Source organism: Acomys minous (genome assembly GCF_964271855.1).
Source record: "Acomys minous genome assembly, chromosome: 2".
NCBI lineage: Eukaryota > Metazoa > Chordata > Mammalia > Rodentia > Muridae > Acomys > Acomys minous.
The window spans coordinates 108,879,131-108,889,495 of record NC_140484.1 but is presented as its reverse complement, the minus strand read 5'-3'; the positions used below and the strand labels follow the sequence as shown (position 1 = coordinate 108,889,495).

Below are 10,365 nucleotides of genomic sequence, written 5' to 3'. Positions count from 1 at the left end.
ACACTGTGTCCTTCCACAGTGTGGCAGGCCTACCCTCCTTAGGGTTAGTTCTTCTAAAACATTAGTTCTTATTTCTCCCACCTCCTTCGTACATACTTTTCCACAGTGTTAAGAGTGGTGTGGACCATGTCCCTCTGGTACATGCGGCAAGTTCTATCATCCAGATTGATTTCACCCTCATAACTCAGGAGTGTGTCAGATAACATTGTTCTCTCATTGGCACATAGGTCTGCTCACACCTCGTGCTCTTTTTCTCTCCAGTTCTTCCGTTTTTTGTGTGTGTTTTTTTCCCCTGACTTGGAGACACTCTTTGCTTTAATTGATTCACTTTTAAAGTTTGGAGATCAGTAGCACAGCTAGCTGCAGGCTCTGAGTGGAATCTTGTCATACACAGTCAGGAATACATTTTGGAGATGCGTGAGTAAAGATGATGACTCCTTATTTCATCTGCCTGGTGAGCACTGGTGCCGCACACTGTTGGGCCCATTTTGAGAGAAGCAAGGGTTGAAGCAGAAGACAGATTCCAGCCTTCATTCTGTTTTGTTTTCCCTCTGTGGCTTTTGGACGATGCCTGTTCTAAGTCTCCGTTCTTCAGTTATACGTGGGATAATCCATCTCTGCCACACCCACATATTTAGTTTGTAGAGTGATGCACACTGCTGTGCATTTGCAATCTGAGCTGAGATTTCCGTGTCACAGACCGACCCACAATTTAGCCTTTATAAGTTCCCATGCTTGAGATACCTGGTGTTTTATTTTCCAATAACCAATGCTGAAGAAAGTCGAGAGCACAGGTTTCCTCTGAGGCTCAGCATCACCCATGAAGGACACACATGCTCGCCGTCCTAAGATGCGTGTGGACCATGTTCTAAGTTTCTACACTTGGCCTCAGCCACAGCCTTGCTATTGATTACTTATGCCTTTGCCTTCAGAAGATAAGAAAAATTCAAGTATGAGCTCCAAATGTAACATTAGACAACACCTCCACGACCATGATTTGGCTCATGTCTGTGTACACCTTGCCTTGCTGTTGGCAATTTGAACATGCCACGTCCCTCTGCTCCTAGGCAAGGCTAATACGCCTCCTTCTGCCTTGACACTCTTCTCTTTTTCCATCTCAACTAGTTAATTCTCATCCATCTTTCAGCTTTCTTCTCCATAGTTCACGGAGAAGTTACAAAATAGACCAATGTCGGTTTTTGTTTTTGTTTTGTTTTGTTGTTTTTATTCCCACAAAATGTGTACTGGGACCTTAAATGCAAAATCCGATATTGTTATTATTGTCACTTTTAAGTCTTCATCAGGCAGGAAGCACTACTTCATTGTGCCTGCTGAGTTTCTTCCAGGCCATAACAGGTGCTCAACAAGTATTTGTTGAATGAATGAAAGAATGGTGTTAGTATTTGAAACTGATTTCATACCTACACCCACAGGAGAGGGTGTATCTGGACTGGATGTGGTCCTAATTCCCAAAGAACAGCCTTTGCAAGGCTCATCTCTCGAGACAGAGGCCAACTCTGAAAGAACTTGTTGGCTCAGTCACCGGGCAGAGGCTGAGGGGCTTCACTCTAGGTTTGGCTCCCAGCAGAGTCACAGTCACCGGGTACCTAATTTTCATTCTGGCCTATTGGTTCTTCGGGGTCTTCAGGCCCTTTGTACCCTGCATCCCCCTCTTCGTTTTCCTCACAGGCTCCTAGGCCCCAGGTCACTGCTCTCCTTCCCCGCTGCAAACTTCTTCTTCTTCAGCCTTGTATATTTTTTTTTTTCCTGGCTGTGAACCCTGCTGGGGTGTCTACATCTCTGAAGGTGCTCTGTAGGGTGTGTGTAAGTCTCTTCTCTTCTGGGCATCTTTTCCTGCTCTGGGCTTTAGTTTCAACTGTTACTTTCAACTGCCATCAGAATGTTCCATTTTTAACATTCTTAGGGGTTGGTGTCCTGATACTAGGGCACCAGGAGGAGCCATAGACCCTCCCCTCCCCCCCCCCCCCACAGGACCAGATCCAGTTGTCATCTTCCTAATGGGCTCAGCCTTAAGTGCCTTACAACCCTGCAGAATTACACAGCCATTAGCTTTTCTAATAAAAAGGTCTATGACCTCTCTGTGATGCCTTCACAAGTTCACTGGATTCTCTTGGTTGAGAAGAAACCTCTGGATGCACTGGCAGAGCCAGATGAGGAAAAGCTGCAGACCAAGAGGCTTCTTGTGCTCTCACTTGGCCCACCAGCCAGGGCAGCTCTTGACCTCAGGCTTCAGGTGCCCCCAAACAACTTCCACCTCAAGGCTATACAGGCCTCTGTGCATCTGCCTGTTAGCCCTGGGGTCTTGGAGGAGTGAAGGCAATGTTGGTGTCTCAGACACTGAAAATATGTCATTTCCCATGACTTTCCCCTGAATATTTTATATTTAGTGCTAAGAAAAATGCCGCCTCCTCAACCTTAGGCTTCCTGGGCTCTGAGTTTCTGTTGCTCTTGAGAAAATTGTGGCCCCTTCCCCTCATTATGTCTTTGGCAAAGCCCAGATGTATAATACCTGAGAACTAGAGTCCATCAGGGGCTTAATCTTAATGTGTTCCAGTGCTTAATTTGGTCACTTTTGATACTCTTGGACAGGGTGTATTTTGTTGTTTTCTCATTCATTCATTCATTCATTCATTCATTCATTCATTCCTCATTCACTCATTCATTCGTCTAATCCATGTGTTAGGCCTTATCTAGATGCTGGGAATACAAAAATGTCATGGAAACATAAAGGGGCTCTTTATCCCCAGAGATATTTTTTTGTGATTGTCCGGTGAGATAAAGAATGCATGGTTGGAGCACAACCTGGCTGGAATGATTGGGTGTGATAATGGAGCAAGCTTTGGGCCCAGAGAAGAGGCTGAGATGTCATGAAAATTTTCAGACTGAATTCCAAGTCTTTGTTTTTTTTTTTCCCCCTCAGGATTTTGGCACGTGATCCTGTTGGAGGATTTTAAGCAGTGAAGACTTTCCAATAACATTTAGAGTTCCTTGTTAATAGAAGACAGTGCTGCCTAAAGAAGGTAGAAATGAAGCTTGCTGCTGCTGAGGGCCACAGGACACAGGAGGTCCCTGGGGAAGAAATAAAATAAAATAAATCCCCAGGAAGGACCAGCAATAAGTTATGGAGTTAGGAATCTATTCCCAGGAAAGCAAAAAATGGGAGGGGGACTAGCCTAGGTGGCACAATCCTGAGTTTTAGGTATATTGAGGTGGTTTCAACTTCTTTGCTGTTTAGGGATAGCGCTCACAGGAGCCACCTAGCCTGAATACATGAACTACGGACTCACGTGAGCTAACCAGGTTATATTGGGGGGGGGAGGGAGGAAGGGGAAGCAGGTGTTTTGGGTACTAGGGAAAGGAGGAGGACCTCTCAAAAGAGGAATATAGGAAAGAGGGGAGGGTAATAAAGACACCAGGGGATATTACTATAAAAAAGGAAGTTCATCCTTCTCGCTTTCCACTCTGATTTGCCTTAGGGAGACGATGCCATGAAAAACACCTCCTTCACTGTGACCGTGAGCTACAGGGAGAGGAAGTGGTAGGGGTTCTCTTCCTACCACTAGGGACAAGAAGGCCAGCCGTGGCTCTGGGAAACCCTGGGAGAGCTGGTGGCAGTGAGAGGAGCAGCTGATAGAAGGCGGCATGAAGAAAGAAGCCTGTCGAACTTCCGTCCCGTGGCAGCATTTTTTTTTTCTCTGCCAGCAGGATTCAGGCTAGAGGGAGGGTATAAGCCGGAGAGGTGTAAAATGGAGGTGACAGGGGCAGAGGACCCGGACTATGACAAGGTCTTGGGCGGTGTGACAGAGATTAAGAAGTTGAGCTATGGGAAGAAAAACGGGAATTGGAAGTGTGCGAAATGAAGGCTGGCAGTAGGATGAAGATAGAAAAGAGGAAAGGAGGAAAGAGTTCACAGTGGGTCATATCCAGCTCTAAATGACACACTCTAGGGAGTCTAGAACCTGACAGGTGGAAGAGCTTTTTTTTTTTGAAATCCCTGGCATAGTTTCGTTTCTTAAAGAAACAGCAGCACCAAAAGCAATGCAAAACTATGTAGCTATAAAAGATGCAAGTCAAAAGGAAGGAGAAACTGGAATAAGAGTGTTGAGCAAGGGCCTAGAAGTCTCTAGAAAGGAGCATGCTGACCAGCCTGAGGGCTGCGGCTACCAACACCAGGGCCTGTTGGAGGCCTACTCACCACACAGTCTTTAGAACTACCCAGAATATTCCAAAGGGTCCGGAGAAAAAGGGAAGTGGAGAAGCTTGAAAGGGCCAGTGTGGGCCATGAGTAAAGACCCCTCAGCAGACGGAAACAGCCTACCTGGGACATGGGCAGGCATGAGAAAGCTCCAGCCAGGAGGGCTGCCTTCAAGCTCTGTATTCATCACAACCATTCCAGGCCAATCCTGGGGGGAGTCCTTTTAGGGTGGCCCTCTTCTTTCCTCATAGAGAGGCGATCCAGTTCTGCAAAAGTGTGGGCTTGAGGCCCTGCGTGGGTAGCAGATTAAGAGAAGGGAACATTTATCCTTCCAAGTCCCCTTTGATGTGCGGCTTAGAAAAGCCCGAGATGTCATGGATGCTGTTTGATACAGGCATGATTTCAATAGGCACTGCCCATTTATATGGAACAGTCTTTATAGGCACAAACCACATCACCTATTGCTGCAATCTCCTGTTGCTGATAAAGTCTTATATTTAAAGTTAAAGAAAACAGAAATACTAATGTACTTTCATTTTGGGATTTATATACTAGGAGCACTGGGAGAAACTGTTTCCCAAGTATGGGTATTAGAATGGAAGAGATTTTAGGATTAGGGCTCAGTAGGTTTTTTTTTTTTTTTTTTTTTTTTTAACTAGAACACCTTTCATTGGCTGAGGCTGGGGTTTGGGGCAGAGATGGTACTTGCATGAATAAAGCTGATGATGCTTGTTGAGGAAACAGCCAAACATATTACAGAAATTATGATTGAGACTGTGGAGGAAGAAAGTACTGGGGAAAACTTGGTGGAGGGTTCTGACTCTTAAGTTCTGGGGAGCTCTGGTGAGCCGACAGGAGGCAGAGTGTTGAGCAACCAAACAGGAATAAAGGATGTTTGAGGTACAGAGTAAGTGCTTTGTGGAGAGGACCTCTTTGGCTTTTCAAGATAGGGCCTTCCTGTGTAGCTCTGGCTGTCCTTGCTCTGTAGACCAAGATGGCCTCGAGTTCACGAAGATCTTCCTGCCTCTGCCTCCTCGGTGCTGGGATTAAAGGAGAGTACCACCAAGGCCCAGTGAAAACGACTTCCTTTTAAGGTTTTCTGAGGATACTGTGGGCATCAGTGTTCACACTGGGAAGACGAAGATGGCTCAATCTACCTTTCCAGGTAAATGAATACACCGAGTTGGTGTGGGGACCACATGTCATGAACCTGCTGCACTTTTGTAGAGCCCAGATATACAAAGTCCAAAGTTCCTTAGTGAGAAAGAGACAATTGTCTTTGTGTGTGTGTGTGTGTGTGTGTGTGTGTGTGTGTGTGTGTGTGTGTGTGTGTGTTGTGTGGGCTGTGTGTTGGGCTGTCCCTGTATAACATGATGGAACATGTCTGTTTGGGAGTAGTAGTAGGTGAAGGTTCTATTGAAAAGGAACGACCTAGGAGCTGTGCCTAACAGCCCAAGGCAAAGAGAATGATTGTGACATTAGAATCATCTATGGCCTGGACATGGCCAGGCTGCCTTCAAAAGTGACGATGACATTCCAGGTGTTTGCAAAGCTGAAATCTGGAGATGATTTCAATGCAGAGTGGCTGACACCAACCTGTGTTCAGTGGGAACCATCCCTTTGGAGATCCTTTCTGGGGAAGGTCATGGTAAAAATCATCAAGCCCCCTGTGAGTTGCAGAAACAATAGAGACATGCATCTCTCTCTGGTTGCTCAGAAACGTGGGTTTTCAACAGGTGGCTCTTTGATAAATATTTGATGAGTTGAAGAACCTTCTGGGAAGGTGTCGCAAGGCAGCACAGCCTGGTGAGCCCCGCGGCATGCAGGGTGAACAAGGTCTGAAAGGCTTCAGAAAGTGTCACACATGCTGTGGTGCAAGTGCTACAATGGCCTGAATCCAGGAAGAGCTTTGCTCTGAGAACCCTACCTCCAAAAAACAAAACAAAACAAAACAAACTGGACAGTAGAGCATCAATCAATCAATCAATCATTCTACATTGCATCTGGGGTTTTGACTTTCTTTTTTATTTCTTTTTGAGATAGATTCTCATGTAGCCTTGGCTGGTCTGGAACTTACTATGTCAACCAGGCTGGTGCCCTCACACAGACCCACGTGTCTCTCCTCCTGCCTCCCAAGTGCTGGGATTAAAAAAGCACACTGGCATTGTTTGACAAGAAACCTGCACCTGCAGACTGAGACAAACCTGTTGCTGATATCGTGCAGCCAGTGCCAGACCCAGTGACCCTCAGCCAGTATGTAGAACTTTGGAACTGAGTCCTCTGTGGGCTAGTGTCTTGGTGACTGTAAGGAAATTATACACAGCCAATTGGTGAAGACATCGTCCACAGCTGTATAGAATAAAGTCACACCCCCATGGGCATTTTCTCAGCTGTGCCTTCATCTCAAAGGACTGAAGGAAGCAATGGAGAGGTAGTCCAGTTCTCTGATGGCCTTCAGGTGAGGGGGTGATGCTCTTCAAGGAAAGGGGATGGGAAGAGTGTGGGCCTATTTCATCTAAGAGGAAAAGATGAGGAAGGGCAGAAGTTTGCCTTTGAAAGGCTTGTTTGATACCTGTTTGGAGTTTTGTCCCTGCTGAATATTGTCCGAGGTTAGTGAGCATTTGTTTGTTTTGTTTTGTTTTTGAGACATGGTTTCTCTGTGTAGCCCTGGCTGCCTTTGAACTATATCTCTGTAGAACAGGCTGGTCTCTGTCTCCCGAGTTCTGGTATTAAAAGCATGTGCCACCACCACTCAGTTGTGGGAACACTTTTAATAGGGCCCATGGAACCTATTTTCTTAAGCTAAGTGCCTTTTGTAAGTGTATAGAAAGGGAAAAGAAAGATGATTGAGATGGACTAGAGAAAGGAGTGAGGGAAAGCAAGGGGCCTAGAGCAGAGATGGGAGTTGGGTTCCCTCGGGCCAGTCTCCAAAGAGCATGCTTCCGTGTGCCGTAAGGCTGCATGCTAGCGGTAGCAAGCATGAGGAAGGTTCGGGTGCCTGAGCCGTAGAGATGATGAAGACCAGGGAAGCCAGATTCACTTGGGGACGAGGAGAACAGGCACCAGGATGTTGGTGGCCATGGACAGGAAAGGCATGCCACTTTCCTTTGCCTTGTCTCTCTTTCCTCAGAGCCTCTTAAGTGTGGTGAGGCTCTGGACCCACCGGACAGGGCTGTTCACAGAAAGCCATAATGGAAGGACTCCTGAGTCCTGTGGAAGAAAGACATCAAGTAACGGAGTGGTGAGTACTTCTCAAACGAACCAGTGTGCTCAACACTGCTCGATCCAAATTGCGATAGCCTTAAAGCTTTGGAATGATGTTGTACTATTTTGGAGGAGCAGGTAACATCAGCCCAGAGTACAGGAAGAGTAAGTGAGTTTGCAGTTAGATTTCATAGCGTGTTTTCAATCTAAAATTATCAGACCAACACAAAGTTGGTGGTTAGGGGACAGCGACGACAGAAAACCTAGACACAGGTTGAACTTCACCTCAAGTGCTGTTGGGGGTGTGGGTGTTTCCAGTCGGAATTTGAGCAATAGAGATGCATCGCTGTGTGTAGCCCAGAGGTATCTTTATGAACTGCCGGCATTGTGCAGAGTCTGGGATGACGGAATGCCGGAGCAGGGTAGCACCCACATTCTTCCTCAAGTCCAAACCCCATGCACCCTTCCCTCGCCCGCAATCTCACGTTCTTTCTCCTATCGTATTATACTCAGCTGCCTAGTAAACTTCCTGTTGATGTTTCCATAGCAGGTCCCCTCAGGTCGGCCAGGAGAAGCCTGTGTGGTGGAAAAGAGTCGATGAAGCATCTCATTTTAAGCCAGGCTGGAGCAACAAATGCTTCAGTCTCAGTGAGTATAAGGAGACTGCCTTTCTGGTGAGGTTCCCCTCCCCCCCTCCTACACTCCACCAATATATAGCTTATGAACATAACCTTTCATCTTTGAATAGAGCTTGCAGATGGTTTTACCTAACAAAGGTGCTACTTCCGGATCAGTGAGTGAAGAGGAAATCATGAAGCATCTGGCTCAGAAATCCCCTGTCAGCCCCGACCCCACCCTCACCCCTGTGGCTGTGTAGGTACTGGATTGAGCCTGTTCTCAGCTCTGAAAACCAGCATAGGAGTAAAACAAATGAAGTCTTTGATGTCTTCTCAGAATGCTCTTTTCCTTTCTGTGGTGTGAAAAGGCCGAGGCACCCAGATGACCTTTTGAAAAAATTTTTAAAAAATTGATTCTTTGTGAATTTCACATCAAGCACCCCAATACCACTCATCTCCCCATCCCTTCATATAATGCGGTCCCCCTTGCAACCCCCCTAAATGAAAACAGAGCAAACAAACAACAAATAAAACAACAAAAAAGAAAAAAAAACCCCAAACCAAAAAACTGTGGAAGCTGTGGCATGTCACCACGTATCACACAGTATTTTTACCAAACAGCTTTACTTGCAAATGTTCAATGCAGTGAGTCACTGTCTGGTTGGAGGCCTCTGGTTTCTGCTACACTATCAATACTGGAGCCTCTCAGGAACTTCTCTTGGAAAGCCTGTTGTTGCCCTGTGTCGTGGAGATCCTGCAGCTTTGGATCTGCAGGACCAGCCCCTTCCCATGGTCCAGCAGTTCATAGATGGCATAGGTGTTGGGGTGTGCCGAGTCAAAGCCTTGGATCTGGGCCTGGATGGTGGCTGGGACACCCAAATTGTTACATTCTGGTTTCTTCTTGTATAACAATTCCGTCCTCAGCACATCTCTCCCTCTTCTTGCATCTTTAGGTGGTCAGGGGGAGCCCAGCTGCCCTTCAACATTTTGAAAATGTCCTCAGGTAAACAAGCAACTCCCTGGCATTCAAGTCCTTTCTTCCACAGGATGCCAGAATATAAGCATAACTAGTTAGGCCTTTTCCCCTTGTCACACCGGTGTCACTGTGACAGCTTCTTACCCTTTGTTCAATAGCATTTTGTTCCTTTCCACCAGAGAGGCCATCAGAATGGGCTTCACCATCCATTTCAGCCAGCACCCTGTGCATGACTATGGGCCTGTTGGCAAGGAAGATCAAAGCCTTCCCCAGAGCTCCCCTCATGGGTGGCTGGGTCCTCACCAGAATCACCTTCAAGCAGTTCCTTCATGGCAATGCTCTGCCCGTCTAGCAAACACCTCAAAGCTTTCCCCACTATCACCTCATCCTAAAGCCAGGTCTGTGTTTTTAGAGATTAGTTTTTTTTTTTCAGCCAGTTTGTATTAATCTGCTTGGATGACTTTCAGAAGAATAAAAGAGTTGTTTAAATATCAAACTTTTCTTTTTTATATGCCAGACTGTAAAATACAAGGTTAAGGGGCCAGCAGTCTGCTTTCTGGCTCCCTGGTTTGTAGACTGTTGCCCGCCTTCTTCCTGTACTCATAATAGTGAGATCGCTTCTTTCATGGCTGCTTTGATGAGGTTACTAATGCTTTTGATGAGGGCAGCATCCTCACAATCTGATTATCTCCTTGAGGTTCCACATTCTGTGCTATCACATTGAGAAGTTGGGGTCCAACATACACAGTCTGAAAGGTATTCAAACGTTGGTTTGGTTTGTAGTATGAAAATGCAAAAGTTTGATTCTTTGACTTTATAATCATTAAGGTATTGTGCGTTTGGAGACCATCAATTCAATTAAACTTGGGGACACGTAGTGCCTCCAGGACTGAGGACATGAACGGCACCCAAAGGAAGCTCAGATGATGCTGAACTCCTGTGTACTGAACCTCAGAACTTACACAGATGGCTCTGTTTACATAAAGTGTGTGTGTGTGTGTGTGTGTGTGTGTGTGTGTGTGTCTGTCTGTCTGTCTGTCTGTCTGTCTGCCTATCTGCCGTAGCCCCAGCTCCAGAAAAATGCTTAAGCTTAGCCTTAGCTAAAGTACGTAGGTGGTTGTTTCTATGGCTGGATTAGCTTAGATCAGGCAGCTGTGGCTGACTTCCCAGCTTGTGGTAGATATTTAAATATTGCTTTGAGATGTTCCTCAAACCTGCATTTCTGTTGGTCTGACTAGGTGGTTTGCAAACTATGGTCAGTCTCTACCACAAGCTGCAACCAGTGTGTGTGTGTGTGTGTGTGTGTGCTCCCATGGAATTTTACAGCTAGGGCCTCAGTTCCTGTGCCTTAG

At 46.3% G+C, this 10,365-nt stretch overlaps 1 protein-coding gene and 1 long non-coding RNA gene across 6 annotated transcripts; both read left to right on the top strand.

Annotated features, from left to right (window-relative positions):
- Positions 1 to 2,017: 2,017 nt before the first annotated feature.
- On the top strand, positions 2,018 to 5,521 carry LOC311608723. The gene is made up of 3 exons (XR_014783101.1): positions 2,018 to 2,254; positions 2,942 to 3,041; positions 3,498 to 5,521. It is a non-coding gene; the product is annotated as an uncharacterized lncRNA (long non-coding RNA).
- A 671-nt stretch (positions 5,522 to 6,192) lies between these two features.
- Positions 6,193 to 9,468, top strand: LOC311608707 (uncharacterized protein). Of its 5 annotated transcripts, none has more exons than XM_084801321.1 (6): positions 6,193 to 6,674; positions 7,347 to 7,457; positions 7,971 to 8,068; positions 8,169 to 8,293; positions 8,991 to 9,040; positions 9,193 to 9,468. In XM_084801321.1, the coding sequence occupies exons 3-6, from the start codon at positions 8,018 to 8,020 to the stop codon at positions 9,363 to 9,365; spliced, it is 399 nt and encodes a 132-aa protein (XP_084657447.1). In that variant the 5' UTR covers positions 6,193 to 6,674; positions 7,347 to 7,457; positions 7,971 to 8,017; the 3' UTR covers positions 9,366 to 9,468. The 5 variants fall into 5 exon arrangements, 3 of the variants coding, with proteins under 3 accessions (XP_084657447.1, XP_084657445.1, XP_084657446.1); XM_084801319.1 differs by having other exon boundaries at positions 7,968 to 8,068; XR_014783093.1 differs by lacking the exon at positions 8,169 to 8,293 and having other exon boundaries at positions 7,968 to 8,068.
- Positions 9,469 to 10,365: the final 897 nt, after the last annotated feature.

Coding starts and splice junctions, on each gene's coding strand:
- LOC311608707 (XM_084801321.1), top strand. CDS start 8,018: ATGAAGCATCTCATTTTAAGCCAGGCTGGAGCAACAAATGCTTCAGTC. Junction 8,069..8,168: donor CAACAAATGCTTCAGTCTCA/GTGAGTATAAGG, acceptor ATCTTTGAATAG/AGCTTGCAGATGGTTTTACC. Junction 8,294..8,990: donor ACCCTCACCCCTGTGGCTGT/GTAGGTACTGGA, acceptor TTGCATCTTTAG/GTGGTCAGGGGGAGCCCAGC.